At 47.1% G+C, this 22,157-nt stretch overlaps 1 protein-coding gene across 1 annotated transcript in view; it reads left to right on the top strand.

Annotated features, from left to right (window-relative positions):
- FREM2 (FRAS1 related extracellular matrix 2) overlaps positions 1 to 22,157 on the top strand; it is a 141,291-nt gene that overhangs the window by 64,606 nt on the left and 54,528 nt on the right. The window contains exons 3-6 of the mRNA XM_077158046.1: positions 1,363 to 1,509; positions 6,039 to 6,269; positions 14,634 to 14,759; positions 15,952 to 16,203. Of these exons, the coding sequence (XP_077014161.1) occupies positions 1,363 to 1,509; positions 6,039 to 6,269; positions 14,634 to 14,759; positions 15,952 to 16,203 (756 nt within the window). The remainder of the gene's footprint in view (positions 1 to 1,362; positions 1,510 to 6,038; positions 6,270 to 14,633; positions 14,760 to 15,951; positions 16,204 to 22,157) is intronic.

Below are 22,157 nucleotides of genomic sequence, written 5' to 3'. Positions count from 1 at the left end.
TATAAATTTTGCACCAAATAAACATCTCTCCCTTTGGTCTCACACAGAAATTGAAGTTTTAAAGTATAGATCATATCATCCTTCACCTGTATTTACCCCAGTCCTATCCAGATCACCTTCCCTCATATCTGTAGTTAAAGTCTAATCCCTTTTCCGACTTTTTAAACGGTTCCCATATGGGGTAATGCTGACTTTCATAGCTTCAGAGCTCTAACTCTGAGTCTCGTGTCCTTGTTTTCTGCGTATATTGCTGCATTGTTGTCTGAAAGACCTGTCCTACTTTACAATTCAAATAATGACAAATAAGAAAAACAGTTTCCCCCATGATCTCAGCAGTACTGGATTCTTTTTTGTATGCTATATGGTGGGGTCACATTTCATTATTTTCCATGTGAGTATCCCGTTATTGCAGCACCATTTGTTGAATTTTTTTGTTCGTTTTGCTTGTTTGTTTTTTGGGAAGTGCATGGACCAGGAATCGAACCTGGATTTCCCCTCCTGCTTGACAGGCGAGAATTCTACCACTGCACTACCCTTGCACCCTCTGGATATTATCTTTAATCTTTATTAAATGCCATTGGTAAGCTCAAAGTTGCTGCAGTTTTCATGGTGAAAAGTCCTAGAAATAAAAAGAAGATTTTTTTAATGTGCTTGTTCCTCATCGTTTCCTTTTCTGAGGTTCCCTCTCGGTCTGCTGCAGTCCTGATGGCTTCCTGTCTCTCTGAACTCCGAGGAGAGGAAACTAGAATTAAGCTGCTGCCGCAGCTGTGTTGGTTCCCTGGGCTTTCCCTCCCCTTCTCCAGAAGGACGTGCGAGCACTAACCCAGTGCTTGCGGCCTCCAGGTGTCAGCCTCACCTCCCCTGAAGTGACCAGCATGCCGGAGGAGGTGGAGGCACAGGTGCCACGGAGGAGCTGATGACCACCCCTCCAGCTGCATTGGCAGCGCGGTGGCCTCGCGTCCCAGAGGTCACCCTGGATTTGCTCCTGCACGCACGGCCTTGTCTGCAGAGCAGAGGGCAGATGGAGTGAAGCGCCGCCTGTGGGGTCCCCAGAATGGAGAGGGCGGGAGGCGGGAGGCGGGAGGCCCCGTGCTTTCTCCCGCGCTGTCATTCTTTACAGGTGTCGGCATGGTTGCTCAGGGGACAGGAAGAAGCGCTTGTGGGCTGCGTGTGCGTCTTCGAGAGTCCTCCCGATGGGCTCCCGCCGGCTGGAGCCCCAGGAAGTCACGCTTCCCTCCCGCTCCGCAGCCCCGCGCGCACGGCGTCCCTGCAGCCCCCTGCAGCCTCCTGCAGCCTCTGTGCGGTTCTCAGCCTCCCCTGCCCACAAAGGCGCTGACGGGGGCTCGCATTTCTCTGTTCCAGGTGGAAACAAGTTAACCAACCAGCAATTTCGTCTGAACTGGGCATGGATCTCCTTTGAAAAGGAGTATTACCTGATCGACGAGGACTCCAAATTTCTGGATGTCGTCCTAAAACGGAGAGGCTACTTGGGAGAAACTTCATTTATAAGTAAGTTTAGCTTGCGCTTCTATCTCAAATTCCCAATGTTTAGCATAGGTTCTCAATTTTTCCATAGTGATTAAAGCATCACTTTAGGTTTCTGATCTAGTTTTGAAGCAGAAGGAGGTCTTGACATTTAAAAGATCTTTAAAAGAAACACACCAGGGGGTGTAAGGGTGGTTCAGTGGTAGAATTCTTGTCTGCCACTTGGGAGACCGGGGTTCAATCCCCAGCCCATGCACTTCGCATGAGACAAACAATCAAACCAACGTACAAAAATTCAACAAATGGTGCTGCAATAATGAGATACTCACATGGGAAAAGAATGAAATGTGACTCTACCATACAGCATACGAAAAAGAAAAAAGAAAGAAACACACCAATTTAGCATCAGGGCTTCTTGGTGCTGTTTACTGCACCAATATTTTCCCTAGAAGTGATTGTGTGTGAGGGAGTAACCTGACAAAGTTGCGATAAGCATTCAGAAGTTTAAAAATATAAAATTTTATGAGATCTTAGAATAGGCTTGGATGATTTCGGAAGATGTCTGTAGGATAAAAGTCTGCTGAAACATTAGCATAAAAAGTATGGGAGGGCTACCTTTATAATAAGTATATGAATAAGTAAGTGAAAGGCTCTTAAGTAGAGTGTTGAAGTGAGGTTTACCATTGATTTGTTGCATGTCAGTGCTCTGGCAGGTTTCTAAAAGTTTCAGGAACTTCAAAACACTAAAGATCTGGGTTAGTAAGTTTCCTTTGTGACTAACAATAAAATATTAAATATTATTTTCTGTTGCTTTACCTCTTTTAAATAAAACTGAATGTCAAAAATAAACTTGAATTAAACCTTTTTCAACTCTAATTCAAGTTCATATTTAATTGCATGCAACCCATGCAGAGAGAAAAATAGATATATTAGTGATTTCAAGCAGTAATATAGTTGGCACAAAATATTTGGTATGTTGATCAGAAATCGTAGCACCCAAGCCAGGATAGTATTTTTGGTAAAAGATGTTTTCTAGACATCTAGGGTGATGGAATTTACAAGCATGAAAGAGCTCCCATTGGGTGGGTTTACCAACCAATGGAGGAATCTAGGAATACTTTGGTGAAATTAAAAGTTAACAGCCCTGGTTTGATCTCCCAAATGATTATTTTGAAATGTTCCTGGTTCATGAAATTCAAAAGCTCCTTCCTGTCCCCATGCCCTTGATCTGCCCTGGCAGGTTTAGATTCCGGGTATTAATCATGTCTCATGTTTCAAATATATTCTTGTTTTCACACTTTAGGGGAGTTTTCACGTATGCTTTGTCAATCTCCTCTGCAGATGCATGCACCTTCCCCTTTCTGATCTGATGACCTCTGGATAGGTGGCCCCAGCGCTCTGTTTAACCACAAGGGCACAGGAAGAGCTCGTTTCTCTCTCCTTTTCTCTTTGGAAATAAGGAGCATGCATTTAAGCACAATTTGTAAGCTTTCTAATTTCCAGGATTTTTGTGCTGCTCCTATGAATATTATTTATGATATTGCATGGTTTAGCAGCTGAAGATTTGTTAAATACCGGGTATGCTCACCTTGTCTCTTCTATCACATTAGATTAAACGTGGAATAATCTGTTTCCCACAGTCTGGGCATCACTAGATCACCCTTTCATAGAAGGCAGTGCCTATGGTGCCAAGGGCCTTGCAGCCGTATATCAAGCCTCTGACATAGCACTCAGATTGTAACTCAAGTAGGATTTCCCTGGGCATCTCGCTACAATGAGGGTTCAAAGTCCGTAGGTCTGGCGGGGGTGGGGGTGGGGAACTGGGTTTTCCCGTCTTTCAGAGGCTCCAGGTCTTATCGAGGCCACCCACCGGCCCCTGTCTGGGTGGCAAGGGAGACTGGCCATGCCTCCAGGGCGGGCACTGTGTACTCATGAAAGGGAGAGTTGTTGCTGCTTTTTATCTTTATTGAGATAATAATTCACATTATCCATAATTCACAAAATTCACCCCACCCCTTTTTGTCCAAACAGACACTCCCCTGCCCCCCTTCTCCCATCCCCTGATTAACTCTAATCTACTTTCCATCTGTGCGCATTTGGCATTTCAGATCACCTCTTCTAAGTGACATCACACAAGTTTTGTCCCTGTGTGCCTTACTTCACTGAGTGTAATGCTTTCAAGGTCCTTCCGTGTGGCAGCACGCCTGGTAACCTCAGGGTTCCTTAGAGCCGAATCACATGCCACACTGGGGACGTGCCACGTTGTGTTCACCTGCTCATTTGATGACAGATCTTGGCTTGTTCTCACCTTTCGGCTGCTCTGAATGGTCCCGCCGTGAAGACAGCCTGCCAGTGTCTGCGGCCTGTGGGACATTCACCTCTGACCCGGGCAAACTGAGCATCCACCTCGGTCTTCGTTAACCTTTAAAAATCACATGCCGGCCTTAGCTTTATCTCATGTTCATGAAGTGTGTCCAACTGTTTCAAGCAATAGCCTTTTCCACAGAATAAAAGTCCATCTCTCTTTGCCTTGGGAGAGCAAAGATCTTGCCTGTTTGGGGTTTCCATCTGGTTGGAAATCTGTTCTGATAGCCACCAGGGAAAGTATGGTGTTTTCAGCAGCAACAATTGGGATTTGGTATTGCAACTTGCTTTTGGCCGGGTGGATGACTCGGCTATCGTTTATTTAGTATGGGTGGCTTGGAACTAGTGGTCATTCCTTGAATTATGCCGATTCCTTTTAACTGCTTTTTTAATATCCAGGAAAATAATGCATTGTTGATGAAAGCAGAACAAAACAGAACAGAAGGGTAGGCAGCAGCTGCCGGAGGCAGATATTCAGAGGTTCGGTGGCCATGCCACGGGGGAGGGAGGCAAGGTGGGGCTTGGGGTGGGAGCCTGGGGGCGGGCGCTGCGTTCATCCTCACCTGGTCTGTGAATTGTGTTGGGTCCACGACATAGCGCCAGCTACTCTGCCCCCAGAAAGACCCCGAGCGCTAACGGGAATTCCCTGACATTCAACGAGAGACGTACCACTATAATTTCTGGTTCTGAGCCATTGAATAAATCATGGTTTCTTGTTACTGAATATAAAAGCAATATTTGTAGGTCAGGTGTTTTTTTTGAGATCTATCAAACAAAAGTTATTTTAATACCATCTTTATTTTCAACTTCATTTTAAGATTAAACTAACAGTCGATGATGAATTCACATGCAGAAATAAATAATTCCAGTTAATCTCATATAACACCATGATAGCAGGGGTTATCTGTTTTATTCATGATGTAACCTCAACCCTTAGAAAGAGCCTCGCCTGTAGTGAGTGCTCAGTAAATATTTGTGGTTGAATGGAGTTTGTTTGGTCCAGATTCACTTCTAGTTTAAAGAACAAAAGGAATATTTTTTTAAAAAAAGGATACTTTTTTCCAATCAAATGAGAAATGTTAGAGAATGTATTTTCATCCTTCTTTAGTCTAAAAGTCACTAAACTTTATGTTTCCTTCTTTTAAATCTGTTTTGTACCAACTTCTCCAAAAATACCGGTGTTTAAAGAGTACATGTCTTTAACTTATACTATTAACTTGACTGAGAATGCTAAAAGACTCTGATTCAGTATTTAAGGGTACCCTGGTATTAGCACTGTTGTCTTTTTTTTTTTGTATGCTGTGTGGCAGGGGTCACATTTCATTCTTTTTCCATGTCAGTATCCGATTATGGCAGCACCGTTTGCTGATTTTTTTTGTTTGTTTGCTTGTTTGTTTTGTTTTGGGGAAGTACATGAACCAAGAATCGAACCTGGGTCTCCCTTACAGCAGGCGAGAATTCTACCAATGAACTCACCTGGCGCCCCTGTTGCCATTTTATAGTATTTTTCTTGGACGTTGAACGCATTGACTCTGGCTCACTACTTTTCAGGGAGCACATGCTATGGCTGGAGTCCGTGGCCTGGGAGGGAAAGACTTTGTGGCAGGGCTGCTTGAGATGCAGAGATTCTCTGTACACTGCTGATAAGAACCAAACATGTCTAGCTCTCCAATTCTGTCCACACTGTTTTATGGGATTCTGGGGTGTTCCACAAAGATAAATCGATAACTGCTCCGTTGGCACACAGTGAATCTGATTTTCTTAAGAGACCTGGATCTGTTAAGTGTTTAGGGTGTATTATGGCTTTTTCTTATTATGCCTGCCCATTTGGGACTTAGATTATCAAAGAATCTGTTGACTCCAAGGGTCTTTTATTGGCTTATATTTTCTGTTTAGAAAAATTTTCTTATGATTTTATGCAATGCAGAAATACATGCAAATGCAGGCGTGAAGAGTTAGGAGACCTTAGGGACGTGTCGGGGTGTGCATTATGTGAAAACGGAGCACGCATTTACTCGGTGTGGTCTTGCAGCATGCCAGGTCCCGGGTGCGTTTGCCCGCTTCAGGGAATCAGAGCAAGATCCCTGTGGCTCTGTGGATGGCAAAATCCAGCAACAAGGAGGACATTAACAGCCCAGGTGAAGGTGAGGCTAAAATCATTCAAATCACGGTATTATGTGTCCCTGAAGGTATTGGCACAAGAGATGGGACAGCGGAAAAGGACAAGGACTTCAAGGGCAAGGCACAGAGACAAGTGCAGTTCAACCCCGGCCAGGCCAGGGCCACCTGGAGAGTACGTGTCCTCAGCGACGGGGCCTACGAGCGCTCCGAGAGCTTCCAGGTGCTGCTGTCCGAGCCGGTGCTGGCCGCCCTGGAGTCCCCCATGGTGGCCACGGTGGAGATTGTGGATCCCGGAGACGGTGAGAGCCGCAGGCCCCTGCGGCCGGGTGGCGGTGCCTGGGAGGGGCTGCGTGCAGGCGCTGAGCTGGCTGCCTGCGGGGATTGCTTTGGCTTTCCGGCAGCCTCAGAGCAGCTGGTCTGGTGGTGGGCACCTCTTTCTCCCCATTTTTGCAGCCCAGAAGCCCAAAGTCGGGGTCTTGGGGGGTGCCCACGACGCAACTTCTACTTCCACCACCTGTCCGCCTCGCCCCGTCTGTCTGTCTGCACCCATCCCACTCCCTTTGTCCGAATGTTCTCTCCTTCTGAGGACTCCAGGCACAGCAGATTCAGCTCCCCGTTCCTCCTTTGCCATCCCCTCCGTGCAGTCCACCTTAGCCTTATCTTAGCTGACAACAGCTGCAAAGGTCCCCTGCACAGATGAGTCACCCCGCAGGGGGCGGTCAGGCCTGCAGCCTACCTTCGTGGGTTTTTGACTCAATATGTAACTAGAACTTTCTAGTTTTATACTCTCACCTAAGCTGGTGGGAATTAACCAAGGGAAGCTATATATATTTTTTTCAAGTAAATGAAGTATGCAGAGTGTGTTCTTTTTTCTTACTATAATCCTATCTTTTCAAACCAATATCGTTCATCTCATTTTTCTGGAATTATTACATCACTTTTAAAACAAACGGTCTAAGAATTCTACTGTTTTTTGAATCACCCCATTCTCCGTATCACATCATTATTCAGGTTGCATGTGTTTGCCCGCCCGAGTTCGTGTCACCGTGTGTCCCTGTCTGCTACGTGGTGTCCGCCTGCCCCCAGCCAGGCCCACCCCTCCCTGAACACTGTCTGGAATCGGTGCTCTTGATCTCCAGTAAATTAAGTTCTCTTGTCACTGCACACCCCTGGCTGAGGTTGGTAAAAGTAAGCCGTGCTGCTTTCCGTGTAATTTGACCTTTTCCCTCCCACTGCCATAATTCTTCAGTCCTGGCTTGTCTCAGTGCAGTCAGATAAAAAAAAACAGGTTGAGCTGCCCTGTGGGAGCTGGTTTTATACAAACCATGTACAGATTCTTCTGAAGCTGAAATCCTGTCCGGAGCCAGATGTGGTTTCCTTCTAAACTGCCAGCCTACTTTATGTTGTCAGTCAAAAAACTCTTAAACGTTCTGCAAAGATACGATCTGCTGAGCACATGAAATGGAGACATATATGGAAAGTTCTGTGTTAAAAGACTGAGTGTAATTAGAAAGAAAGGAAGGGGGAAAACACAGGGCTCCAGCTTCATTTATTTAACTAACATCGCCTTTAGTTAAATATAAAATTCAATTATGTTTATGATTTCCATTGAAGAGCAGCTAACATTTAATTAAATTTAATTTTATCTGCATTATCTAAGGATAAATAATTAAACTTTCTTCCAGGTCTGAATTTTGGGTAAAAGCTCATATAATAAAGCTTTTCTCCATTGAAGAGATAGTTTTAGTACATATAAACTGGCCCATTACTCAAAGTTTATTTGAAGACATTTCTTGATACTTCCTTGTCAACTGGTATAATTGTCATATTTTACCAGAAAGAATAAGGCACTTAAAATCATTTCTGCCTTCCTATTAATAAGTGTGGAGCAACACTGTGCACCCATCGTAGACCTGAGAATGGAATACTCAAAACAAAGCACACACCCCACTCTGTACACACACACACAACCCATATACAATCCATTATTGGCATAGGCTGTCCTACAACCAAATAAAACTTCTCCACAATTTCGTAAATTCATGTATGACAAAAGTTTTCCTCAAATTGTCTAGATATTTTCTGCTCATTGATTCTAGGCAATTGCCTTCCCTCTCGTGGCCAGCAACGCCCTGCAGACCCTGACAAGCTGCACATCAGGTTTGGGGCTGGTGGTTTTGAGATTGAAGGAGCTGAGCTTGATTCCCAACTCGACCATTTCTACTCAAAGTTTACAAAGACTTCATTCTGAATGCACACATTAAGAAATACTACAAATCCTCACCCTTACAACATTCTTTTGAAAGAGTTCTATAAATCACAAAGCACAATGCAAATATTGTTATTTCTTAATATCATTAATATAACATTAGACTTTCAGGGGTTAAATAATCCTTTGTTCTTTCCAGGATCAGTTTCCCAGCGATTTCAAAATGTTGGTGATTTCTTTCTATACTTTCTTCCACCTCGTCACGTGTAAAATCGTGCCCTGGGAACCATTATTTCTAGCTCTCACTGTACACACACACTCTAGGACGTGCTGTAAGACTCATCACACTCATGTTAGGTGCAGACGGCGCTATGTTTTAGGGATGTAAAATGATAAGATAGAAGCCCTTTATCAAGAAAACACATGGTCTGATGGAAAAGAGAGCCCTGGAAGTGATTAGAACCAAAAGTGAAGTGACGCAACAGAGTATGAACAAATGTTGAGGTAGAAGGAGAGGGAACTGGCAGCTCTACTCATCTCAGGCTGACACGACCCGCGCCTGTTAGCCAGTTTCTGTAAACACACGCACGTTCACACTTGCCTGCCCGTAGCCGGTTCTCGTAATGATGACCCACGTCTCCCAAGCATCCTTAGGTGCAGACCTGTGCTGTAACCTTGCACGCATTATTACATTCAGTTCCTTTCCCCTCACCCCCTTGGAGACACAGACTCAGTTCTCGTTAAGGATGTCCTCGATTCCACACGCGGAATTTTAGAACGGTTCTAGAATAGCAGTACCCAAACCACTTATTCACATGACCTCTTTCTATACACACCACACACACCCGCACCCTAGGTAAAGATTTTAAATGGCTGTATTTCTGAGGCACATCAGCATCTACATCCACTGGGAAAATCGTGTACCTTGTAGGCTTATTTATTTAGGCTGAGGCAGTCCTAGGAGCCCCCAGCTGCTTGTCGCCCTCTGCTTGGGGATCAGGGCTATTTTCACCCATAGGCTTGACCGTCACGTGAAGAGGGGGGCCAAGCACCCCGTGTCCCTACAGCCTCTGTGCCTCGAGGGACAGAAGCCGAGGAAATGCTGGAGCACAATGCCCAGGGCTCTGCACTGCCAGGGTGAGGGGCCTGGACCGCCCGGGGTGGGGGGCCTGGACTGCCGTGTGGGAGCCCTGGATCAGGCAGAGCTCCCCCATGGGCCATTCCTGGGGGGCTGCTGGCCCTGCCCTGCTGATCAGATTAGAGGCAGCCAGCACCCCCCATCCAGTGGACCTGGGGAGCCCACACTCCTGTCTAGAATGGACACAGTTAGTGAAAAAGGAGGACAGAAAAGCAGCTTTTCCTACTCCTTAAAAAGTGCTGTGGGAACATAGAGGAGGGGACAGACGATCCTGCCTCTAGATGGTTTTCATTCACGCATCATCAGTTAAGACCTGAGGGGTAAAGGAAAGCCTAGAACAAGAGGCAGCGAGTGCTGCTGCGGGGTATGAGCCCATCTGTGCCCCAGGGGCAGGCCCAGAGCTGGGCATCAGGGGGCTCTCCTTCAGTTGCCCCAACTCCTTCCTCGCCCCTTCTCTCTGTGGTCCACCCTTGGTCCCCTGTGACCACAGGATCTCCCTGCATTTTCTCCTGTCTCACTTGCTGTTTCAGGTTGCTACAGCTTCTGGAACGCCGCATACCAGAATCAGTTTGGTTTTACAATGGAGACGTATTCACTAACAAACTTACAGTTCGAAGACTGTCAAAGTGTCCACATTACGGCATCTTCTCTAAAGAGAGACTGCCAGCATCTGGGGCTCTGTGTCCCAGGAAAGGCACCTGGCTGGTGTCTCCTGGTCCTTCTCTCCAGGTTTCATTGCTTTCAGCTTTTGGCCTCAGTGGCTTCCTCTCTCAGCTCTTCAGGGACTTTTTCTTGGGAGTTTCTCTACACCCGTCTCTTGTGAAGGGCTCCGGTAAGGGGTCTAAAACCCCCTCGGGCAGGCCTCACTGAAGCAGCCTACCCCAGGGGTCCCACCCCCAGCAGGTCTGCACCCACAGCAGTGGATTAAAGGGGCACAGCCCTGCTGAGTACAGAACAGCTCCAAACCAGCACAGCTGCCATGTGCTTTTTCCTTCCCGGAGGAGGGACTGGGGAAATAGAGCCATCCTTCCCGGGCCTCGCTGGCTCCCGGGCGCTGTCTGGCTGGTTGTCTTTAGTGTTGGTGAGATGGCGAGTAGGGGGCTGCTCCCCTAGAGATGCCACCCCGTAGTGACAGCCATATTCCCTCAACAAGGTGCCGCGGGCTGTATCCCCAGGTGGGCAGCATGGCCCTGGGAGAGGCGGCCGGTGATGGGGAGGCCCTGCTGCCCCCCTGCCCACCTTCCTAACCCACCCTCCAGGAGCCGGCCCAGGACGGGGGCAGTGGGGTCACCTCGGGGCGCCCAGACCTCAGGCCTGCAGCCACTTTCCCAGGACCATACGCAGCTGAGAGCTCGGGGGCTCAAAGAGCTCCTTCCCCAAGTGCCCCAGCGGATAAATACCAGAGCCAGGTTTGAATACGTATTTTTTTCTCTCCAAAGCTCTTCGTTTCCTGCCAAGCTATGCAGTGTTCTATCATTTCACGTGACCAGAAAAAAACAACCTGATACCATAATTAATCAATGCCTTTTTTTTTTTTTAGCATAAGCAGGCACTGGGAATCGAACCCGGGTCTCCGGCATGGCAGACAAGAACTCTGCCTGCCAAGCCAAAATCAGTGCATTTTGCCAAGTAATACTGTTTTCACTTATTCTTGTTTATGGGGGGAGAAAAGCAAAAACAACCAAGCAATTCCTTCTCTTCTTGCTCTATGATCTTTTCCCTTCATACACCAGGCCTCAAGTGCATTAGCATAGGTGAATAAAAGCACATTTCCTTGGAAGTAATCAGGAACCCTGAGCCCACAGAGCGGGTGTGGGTATGGTCAGCCCGTGTGGTTGAGATCTGCCACGCCCGGGGCCCTGCCCAGAGCAGAGGGTGCAGGGGTATGCGGAGAAGCCAGGTACACGTGGAGAAGGCAGGTGCATGCGGAGAAGGCAGGGCCTTCAACAGGCGATTGCACCCGAGTTGCCACAGTTGAAAGCACAGAGGCCAGCAGGGCACTAGAGGAGCTGGCAGCTCTACAGGCACTGCTGACCAGCCTCTTGGAGAAAGATCCAAAACTGTGCATGTTAACTTCCCCACCTGTTAGAAATTATACCATCTTTCTTCAATCTTTGTGACATATTGATTAATATTAAACATCTTATTCCATTAAGGGGAAAAATATAAGAGCTAAACCTTCCCCTTTTTTATATAAATATCCCATTCTTGTTTACTTTAAATGATTTATAACTGGAGTCAATGGAATTTTAAGTACGTTTGTCAGATATAAAGGTACTTGAATACAGAGACACTGCCCCAGTATTTGAAGCCCATTAGGGACCCGAGACAACGGTTTAGGTGTGCACTGCAGTGTCTGCACACCTCTGGCTTGAAATGGGTTAAGTGTGATATCTTTATGATGTCAAAATATAGTCATGAATTAATGGATTCAATATTTTATCTCTATAATCATTTTTGGTAAGACCAGATTAGGTTAATGCTGTATAATATTTAATAAAAAATAAACATTTTACAGAAATGTAGAATTTAACATAACTGAAGACTCAATATGAATGGATAAAAAGAAAAAGCAGACCTTGGGTGCTTGGAGCAAACCAAACCCATTTGATGAGATAATTCAGATGACCTGGGCTGGCTGTTACATGAAGTCCAAACATCAGTTATTGCTGTTTTTAATTTTTGTGTCCTTGGAATTGTTGACCTCAAGAGATCACCGGCTAGCTGATATTTTGAGGTGGGTGTGCCAAAATAGAAAGGCCAGGATTCGTGAAATGGTAGTTAGCTAGAGCTGGTGGCGGCGAAATGAAAAGCAAAGCAGGCAAAAGCTGTACCCTCAATGAGCGCCAATGCACTTTCTTTTTTAATTATATCAGTGTGAAGCATGGGTCGTCATCTTAAAAGAAACAAAAAATTCCAATCACTTGATAAAAGCGCAGCAAGCATTTTCTGACACCCAAAGATGGATAAGAAAAAAAAAGGTGGTACAGAATAAAACTATTTTAGTCATGAAAAACTTTCTAAAAGATTGTATATTCACCAAATAAAGGCATTTAGTGACTTAAGCAGAGATTAAGGTTCACGTGAAACAACATGCTTGCATGGTGCCAGTGGGTGAATTCTGGGCTCCAGGGTATCATGACGTGAATGGACAAGCTGAGTCACCTGTAATGCTTGTCATCATGCAGTTTAGACATGTCTTCGTTGTTTTCATTAGTTTCTTTTTCAAGTCCCTGTTGAAATTAGCCTGCACTACCGTGCCTGTTTCAGAGTGTAAAGCACACCATGGCTATGTAGTAGGGCTGTCCACATTTAGCTTTCAAATCTCTCAGTGCCACATTCCATATTCATGATACCTGTCAGTCAATTCAGGAGCCCCACTGTCGCCTGAAGATGCCCTGGAATGTGCCCCACTTGTTTTTGAAAATGCCAAGCTTTCTTTAAAAAAAAAACACACCTCTTTTTTTAAGCTAGAGAAGTTGTTAGTTTACAGGAAATAAAATACAGAGTTCTCATATCCTACCCTCCCATCGACACCTTGTATTAGTGGGCACGTCTGTCATAATTGAATAGTATTATAATTGTTCTATTAACTGTAGCCTGCACCCGCAGCTTACATTAGGGTTCCCTGTTTGTGTTGTACAGGCATGTTTTGTTTTGTTTTCTAGTAACATACGTATAACCTAAAATTTCCCCTCTTGGCCGCATTCAACCATACAATTCAGTGCAATGAATGGCACAACGTTGTGCTCCCATCACCGCCATCCATTAACAAACTTTCCCACCCCTCCAAGTAGAAGCTCTGTACAAAGTGAGCACTGACTCCCCACTTTCCCCCACCCCGTTCCTTGGGCTTCCCAGGGGACAGGACCCCCAGTCCTGCCTCAATGTCCTGCGTATCCTTTCCCTTCTCTGCTCTGTTATCACAGAGATTTTAGGAGACGTGCTGCTCTATGATGATTTTTGCAGAATCTTTGTTTGGATGTTTTTTTTTTTAATCCACCAGTATAAGTAAGAGAAAGGACAGCATGGAATTCCCTCTCAAATATAGCTGCCGCTGTTTTGTTTCTGCAAACAGAAGTCATTGCTTGCTTAAGTTACAACATTGCAAAAGCTTAAAAATGAAACTGCAGCTATGGATCCAAGCATTCATGACAATATACCACCTTGACGGATAAAGAATGCACTTAATTCAGCTTTATCTTTCCGTATAAAGGTAATGAAGCCTGTCAAATTCCCCTCCTTTAAAGTAAACAAAATCAATTTTAAATAAAACCACAAAAGGAGCACTCGTTTATGGTAGAAGAGTCAGAGAGACGTAAGGAAGTAGGAGTGACTGGTAATCCCATCCTGGGGACACTGTTGCTGACACATGGGAGGGGGCCCTGCAGTGGTTCTGTCCTGTGTCCCAGCCCTCGTTGCAGAGCTGACTACGACTCCTGCCACCTGGTTCTTTCGAGAGACTGCTGTAGCTTCAACCTCTGGTGCTTCCTCCTTTCAATGTATATTTTCACAAATGCTGGCATGTGTATATAATTTCTCCCCAAACACTAGATTTTAAAGGAGTTCTCCCAGTATTTGCCTCTGGCTTGCTTTTTTCTGTGGCTACTGTTCGCTGTCTATCTGTCTTAGCAGCTCTGTCTCTCTCTCCTGGAATCTCAGCTAAGCCTCTTGCTTTCTTGGTGAAGGGTATGTGCCCCGCGGCCGGGCATGCCCACTTCTTTGGGGCAGCCGGGTGTGGTGGCCTCGAATGTGGGTTCCACCCGCCTCCCCACGGGCCGGCTTCACCCTAGTGGCACCCCGCCTCCAGTGCCTCCTTTCCTCGGAGGTAAGTGAAGGTGAGTAGATCCCAGCTCAGAGGGTCGCTGCAAGGAAGACACAAGCCCATGTTTGCAAGGCCTTTCGAAAACTGCAGACTGTGAGCTAGTAATTGCTAAGGATAACACAATCAAGACGACGAACCTCGGAGCATGCTTGATTCCTCTGTTTCCTTCACAGTCCACCCCCGTTGCGCAAATGCAGGACCCCCGAGGTGAGCACGTGCCCGAGGCAGGTCGTGTGACGCCAGCTCAGCTCCTGGGAGCAGCTGCACCGCCTCTGGGCTGGGTGCTCCGTGCAGCCCCTCCTGCAGGACCCCACGCAGCCACGTGTTGCATTTGCAGACCCTCTCCCTGCCTGCCTCCTTGCTCGGGCGTTGCTCCGAAAGAATACACAAGGGGGGAAACCCAGGAGAGCAATTTTAATGTGCATAGGACTGTTTCACAGGTGAGAATGTCGCAGCAGTAATAGGGGCTGTGGTTTGTGATTTCTCCTTAGAATCCACCGTGTTTCTCCCCCAGTCCGCCTTCTCCATCGAGGAAGACGTCGGTGAGCTGTTCATCCCCGTCCGGAGAAGCGGCGACACCAGCCAGGAGCTGATGGTGCTCTGCCACACGCAGCAAGGTGGCACGATCCGTGGCAACGCCCACAACACCCACGGCGGGAGCAGCCTCCCTAATGCGTGGAGGCATAACGTTTGCCTTGAGCAGCACACCTGATTAGCATGTTTTCATAGAGAAACAAGCATTATCTACAGGGCTCCCTTCAGTAGTGCCGCCCTGGGAGGGCCCCAGAGGACCAGCTCTGGTGGACCAGGGGGCGTTCCCAACCCCACCCAGCGAGCCACAGAGCAGCCCAGGGTGGGTGGAGTGCAAGAGCCACTGCCACATGCACGCACACACACACGCATGCATGCATGTGCACATGCAGGTACATACATACACATACACATGTGTGCACACATACCTCGCACGCGCATACACAAAAGTACACCCATGCAAAAGTACATGTATATGCACGTGCACACATGCATGTGTGCCTATGCACATAAGCACACACGTGCACACACGTGCATGCACATACACAAGCTCAAGGAGAAGGCCATTAGTGCTTAAAAGAAAGCAAAAGGCAATCAGTGGACACCTTTGGAAAAGAAACTAATTTTGAACTAATGTACAACTAGTTTGAAACTCATTTCAGACAAATTTTAAAACATTTGTCATGCCCCTAGGTAGGCACCTCTGAAAGGTGACTGGATGCACTTCAGCATCAAAATTGATAGGTACTACTCCTTAGTGTACTAAACTCCTAGGAAGTAGGTGATTCTCTAAGAACGCAAAAGAGAAAGTCACATGCACTGTTGCTATCAGAGAAGAATTTCAATAAAATTCCCCTTAATACCTATAGTTTGAAAGACAGTCCTGAATGGGGGTTAAAATGCAGAATCAGACCAGAATGGGCTGCCTCAGCCCCAGGCACTAAGCGGGGAAAACCCAGCACTGTGGTTGAGAGAACCACTGAGCTGTGTGAAGTGCTGAGCCCTTGGCGTGCATGGAGTTGGCCTCCGGGTGACAGGAGCTGGTACTCGGGAACAGTCTGTTGACCTAAAGAGGAGAACACACTTGAAATTTCATAGAAGCTTTATGTTTGAGCCAGGATGGAATTGCTGGGGTGCGAGGGCAGGACCTCATTGTACTGAGGTTTTGGGGGTGCTGCTGTGAGCCAACCACTGAACCGCTGCAGATGAAAATAGCTGCTTTCGAATGCCCTTGAAATACATTCCCCATAAAGCCTTTTGGATTCTGTCTGTCTCCAGGCACCGCGGCCGGGACCGTCCCCACGTCCGTGCTGTCCTTTTCCGACTACATTTCGCGGCCGGAAGACCACACCAGCGCGATCCGCTTCGACAAGGATGAGCGGGAGAAAACGTGTCGCGTCGTCATTATCGACGACTCCTTGTACGAAGAGGAGGAGACCTTCCACGTCCTCCTGAGCATGCCCATGGGTGGGAGACTTGGATCCGAGTTCCCAGGGGCTGAGGTCACGATTGTCCCCGACAAAGACGATGGTAAGTACTGCGTTACCTAAAGTTCCCTCCACCCAGCGAGCGAGCATCAGGCGCAGCTTTCTAGGCAGAAAAACGGGCGTCTCAGGGAAGGATGGCATTCGTTTCGTTACCTTCATGTTTGATTCTGTGGCGTGGTTACATTTCCAGAGCCGGCCTTCCTTGCTTGAACTGCTTCTCGGGGGAAAGGCCATGTGTCTAGGCAGTGCTTTGTCTCCCTTTACCACGAGGTGATTAAGCTATTTACATTTCACCACGAAGAAGTGAAGCAATTTTAATAAGCCCAATTTGTCACTTTGTTGTTGTTGTTGTTGTTCCTTTATTTTGTGTTGCATTTAAAAGCTTGTATTTTGTAACTTTGATTTTAAACCGGTTGGTTTTTCAAAGAAACCTGTCGGAGGAGGCGGTTGAGTATTTAACTAGAAAGGTGATAAACATATGAAAGTGGAGTCCTTCAGGCGACCTCCACCCCCAGAAAGGGGGGCGCCCTGGCCACTGCTGCCGGTGAAGCTTAACTACGCAGTAGCCCCTAAATAGGAAAGGTGCACAGGCGTCTCCGTCCCCCACGTAGGAGACACTCACTTTGTGTGCTTTCTCATGAGGGAGCATGCTGGAGAGACGGAAACCCTGCACTCCTGTCCCTTTCAGTCTCCCTTGAATTTCTTCTTCCTGGTCGATGAGAGAGGAAGAAATGGGGAGGGTGAGTTATTTTGTTAAGAGAGAAACTGGGGGAGGGTCAGGAGGCTCTGTTTCCAAAAATAATCCTAAAACGGGGGAGGTTGAAACTACCCTCCCTGGAAACTACCCTGATGGTGGAGTGGTGACCAAGAGGATGAGAGGGAAGGGCTGGGACAGGTGTTGTGAGCTGAGCTCCGCCAGGCCCAGGGCTGGTCCCCTGTGCAGTCGGTATGCGACGGGCACCTTCTCCTCCCAACAGACCTGTGGCATGGGTGAGCATGCATTGCTTCCTGAAAATGTTTTTAAAAAGGGAGGATAAAAATTAGGAGTGATTTCATTAAGAAGAGAGTTGTTCTTGTTTCCTTTAGCTGCTCAAGCAATACACACAATGGGTTGGCTTCAGCAGTGGGGATTGAAAATGTCCAAACCCAGACCTGGCTGCGGCAATGTTTTCTTTCCAAAGACTGGCATCCGCCCGCCGGCCATCCTGGATCCGGGGTTCCCCCATCGCATGACCAGGCTCATGGTGGCCTCTCCTGGCCTCAGCCTTCTCTTCCGGTTCTGCTGTTTGCAGCTTCTTGCTTCCTGTGGCTTCTCTCTGAGTGTCTGAATTTCATTCTGCTTATGAGGGACTCCAGTAATAGAATTAAGACCCATCCCCAGTGAGATGGGCCTCCCCAGGCCTGAAGTGGCCTCACTGAAAGGGCCACCTGCAGTGGGTTCACACCCACAGGGACGGACCGAGTTTAAAACACATTTCTCCGGGGTACACACAGCTCCAAACCACTCCAGGGTTGGCAGAAGTCTTCATTCCACCTTACACTCAGCTATCACCCTACGTGATGAATAAACCACTGTGGTACTTTAAACGCTACCTCAGTTTTTCATTTCATAAGTAGCCCCATTCTGTATTTAAATAAAATGTAGAAATTTTAGTTCAAATTCAACCAGTGTTAGAGAGGGAGCCAGTATTCTCTCAGCCAGAACAGAACTCAGAGTCCACGTTGCACGTCCACCTATCTTCTAAGCCTCTACGTAGTGATAGAGAGAGATTTAATTTTTAAATAGAAAATGTAATTCATAGTATTTTAGTTGGATTTATTTTGTTGACAGAAATCTTTCCCATATGGATGCAAATGGAAAAAAAAGTACAGAAGAAAGCATTTTCATTAGGTCCCATGCATTTTCATATGCTGTCACCGAGTCGCTGCAAGGACGCAGGGGCATTTATACCCCATTCACGGAGGACAGGCTGAGACCCGGAGAGACTCAGAGGGTGTGGCCTGAGAAAGCTGCACCTAGCAGAGGCAGCCTGGCCCAGGCTTGGCCCTTCCTTGAGGTCTCTCGGCCTCTAGACCCCGTCCCTGGCGGTAGGGGGTTGGGGAGCCCTATTACAACGTCGTAATTATAAAATGCTTTTTTACTGGTAATATCAATCGTTACAGTTCCTCGGCACACACGGTGCACAGGGCATGTTGAATGAGAAGCCAAAGCTTGAGCGCTGCTGTCCCAGAATGAGGGGCTGGTGCATGTCAGTGGCGGGCCCGGGGCTTCTGGGCTTGGGGTCACAGCTTCGGGGTGCTGCGGACGCGTGGGCTGAGCAGTGTGTCAGGAATGCATGCAGTAAAATGTGCTGTGCTTCTTGAATATGAATCTGACCGTATTCTTCATGTACATCATGTCCCAGCAGCTGAGTTTATAATGTTCGTCACCCAGATCCAGCTGTCAGCATTTGTCGGTGTATGCGAACTCCACCAGTATTCCGAGTTGAGTTTGAGCCAAATATGGATATAGAAAAGGGGCTTCCGAGTACTAAGGAAGGTGATCTTTAGGCTGGTGTGGATTCCTGCTTGTTGATTTCAGATGTTCTCTCGGGCTCCTCCTTCATTCCCCCAACCCTTCTTCCCTGTGCTCACCTCTCGGCCCTCTCCTCTCCTTTTTGGCTGCCCTAGTTCAGGCAGACCCTTTCCCTCCATGTGGACATTCAGATGCGGTCCCCTGGGGTCTAGCTCTCAGCCTGCAGCCCTACCCACCCGTACCTTTGCGCCCATGGCCAGCAGATCCTAAACCCTTCCTGTGTATTACGTTGCACTCTCTCATTTAAGCACCAGCCAATTAAGTCAAATATCATTCATTGCAGCAGGCATGCCTCCTAGCTGACTGTAGATGTAATGAGCAACAGGTGAGGTTCACGTACCATTGGCTCATGTCCACAGCAACAGAACTAGGTGCCTTCACCTGGCCAAGTTGACAACTGAGTCTAACTACCACAACACCTATAATGATCAGTTATCCTCTTTCTTAATTAAGATCAAGATTTGTAAATGTTAATCAACAAATATTGTAGTCATTTATTAAAATACATTTAGGACAATGGCCGGTCCAAGCACAGGGTAGAGAAGGGAAGACACAATAGGGGTCAACAGAGATGGTGGGTCTCAGGAGAGCAGATCAAAGACAGGCTGAGGTGTAAGAACAGGGCAATGCAAGAAATTAGTGGAGGAAGTGAAAGAGCACTCTACTCCGGGAGGAAAGGAAAGTGCCAGGAGAGGAAAGGGGAGAAACACATGGGGGGATCTCTATTGTGAATAAACATTTCTGTCACATCCTGCTGCCCATTTGGGTGGTGATTTTCTGTCTTTGCAATCCTTCAAAATGCTGATTAGGAGACCAAACCCGACTCTCAGCTCTTCAGGTACATTACTTTCAAATCCTCTAGCTCAGCTTTGAGATGGCCTGACCTGCCAAGAAGAGGTCCCTGCTCCCTGGGACCACGGGGTGGCCGGTCACCCGGGGCCGAGGGGCTGCCCTCCCAGCCTGAGGTTCAAGCTGCAACCACATCTCATGGTGTCAGACCATAACAGAGGGCTTTAAGGCTTGCCCTCTTCCTTGTGTACCTCTGCCTGCCCGCCCATGCCCCTTGGGGCTGCTAGGCCAGTCCCCTCCTCCCTTCTGTTGCCCCAACCCTCACCCGTCCTTGGAGGTGCAGTGGAAGTTTCTCCTGAGAGGCTGCTTGCTTGACCCCCCAAATCACTCTGTGCTTTCTCCTTCACACCATCCGAAGTGTCTCGTGGTGCGGAAGGGAATCGTGCGGGCTTTGGAGATCGGTTCTTTCATTTGTGAACTCTACTCTGGGACAGCTTCCGTGAGTCTTGATTGCTGTTAAGCAGCGATGATAATGATGATCAAATGCACATAACATAGTTGTGCTGGTTTATATAGGATGTATGTACCCTAGAAAAGCCATGTTTTAATCTTAATCCCATTTTATAAATCCAGACGTTTCTTCTAATCCCTATTCAGTACTGTATGTTTGAATCTGTAATTAGATCATCTCCCTGTAGATGTGACTCAGTCAAGAGTTGTTGTTAAACTGGATTAGGTGGAGACATTTCTCCACCCATTCGGGTGGGTCTTGATTACTTTACTGGAGTCCTATAAAAGAGAACGACAAGAGAGAAAGCCGGAGATTCTGAGAGAGCAGAATGATGTAGCCATGAGGAGCAGAGAGTCCATCAGTCAGCGACCTTTGGAGATGAAGAAGGAAAATGCCTCCCGGGAAGCTTCATGAAAGAGGAAGCCAGGAGAAGCTAGCAGATGACTCTGTTTGCAATGTGCCCTTCCAGCTGAGAGAGAAGCCCTGACTGTGTTCGCCATGTGCCTTTACAGTAGAGAAACCCTGAACGTCATCAGCCTTCTTGAACCAAGGTATCTTTCCCTGGATGCCTTAGATTGGACTCTTCTATAGACTTGTCTTAACTAGGACATTTTCTCAGCCTTAGAACTGTAAACTAGCAACTCATTTAATTCCCCCTTTTAAGAACCATTCCCTTTCTGGTATATTGCCTTCCAGCAGCTAGCAAACTAGGATAGTAGAACAGCGATCAGGAGATACCGCCTTCTGTTCCCTGATGGACAACAGAATTCCCAGTTTAGGGGTTCTTACATCCCCTGCGTGACTGATGCAGCCTCTACTGTTATTTATTTAATATCTTTCTTTATATTTACTCACTTTTTAAAAACTACCTATTTTAGCCAGATTCTCATTTTTCATTGGTTTTGTTTTTTCTACTGCAATTTAGAATAAAAGCATATGTACTAAAATGCAGATGTCATTCTGACATAACATCCAGAAAGCACCTTGGCATCTGCATTGCAATTTGAGGGTTATGACCGGCAATGAATCATACACATCTAAACAAAAGTTATCACACCAGCATAATGAAAGCCAAACATGGGTATTGCACTCCCTCCAACCCTCAGGGCGGGGCCTGCCTGGGTGGGAGAGGTGAGCCTACGTTAACCAAACCTTCAGACCAGTCACAGAGACTGCCTTCTCCTTTTTCAACCGCCCAGTTACATGCTGTAGGGCCAAAAAAGTAGAGACCCTTCAGAGCAATTTTTAGCTGCCAAACACGGCTCTTTTAATGAATACTAAACTATCATTTTATTAAAATCCACTCATTAACCATTAGCAGGTTATTTCTCAATCTCCATTTTGCTTGCTTCCCCTGTGCCGTGAGGAAGGCACTGGTGTAATCAGCTGTATCAAAGTGTGTCACTAGAAAAGAAGATCATCGAAATGTATTGGACCACATGGAGACTTTCCAGATTCTATTTTAGAGTCTTTTAAAAAAACCTTTTAAGGGCTGTTTAATGCTTTACATTAATTAAGCATTCTTCCATCCACCCGAGTGTGGCCCTGTCTTCAGTTGACCCTTCACAAGGGAGTTAAGGAGAGCGTCAAGACGTGACAGAGGCTCCAGGTATCCTGTCTTGCCAACACTCGCCCCTCCTCTAAGAACTTTGTGGGGTTTTGAACGTAAGATCTGCTTGGAGAAGTGAATGCGTTCTTTGCCTCCTCCGTTGCATCAGCACAGCAGAGCCCCAGCAGCGGCTCCGTGGTCTGACGACTGGGTGCAGATGGCAGCCCCACCCCCGAGGTGCTCCATGACCCACACAAGTGACGGATGCCCTCTGCAGCACAGCCTTCAGGTTTAACACGACAATAGTCACAATAGCTTCGTGTGCTTGTTTTGTGGGTGAATGAGCTACCTGGAAACTCAGCACACCTGGGAGAGTGCTTACAGAAAGCAGGTGCTGAAGAGAGCCTTAGGAAGGATGACCAGCATACCAGGTGGCTCGTGCAGCCAGCAAGATGTAACAACGAGCTAAAAGATGAAGGTGGTTCTCAGTTGCTATTGGGAGTTTGCAGGCCGTGGCCCAAAGGGCCAAGCCATAGTAAAAAACTTAGCAAAGGTAGAGTAGTAGCTTAATAA

The sequence above is a fragment of the Tamandua tetradactyla genome, chromosome 4 (assembly GCF_023851605.1).
Source record: "Tamandua tetradactyla isolate mTamTet1 chromosome 4, mTamTet1.pri, whole genome shotgun sequence".
In the NCBI taxonomy this organism is placed as follows: domain Eukaryota; kingdom Metazoa; phylum Chordata; class Mammalia; order Pilosa; family Myrmecophagidae; genus Tamandua; species Tamandua tetradactyla.
This window is presented reverse-complemented; position numbering and strand designations above follow the sequence as displayed.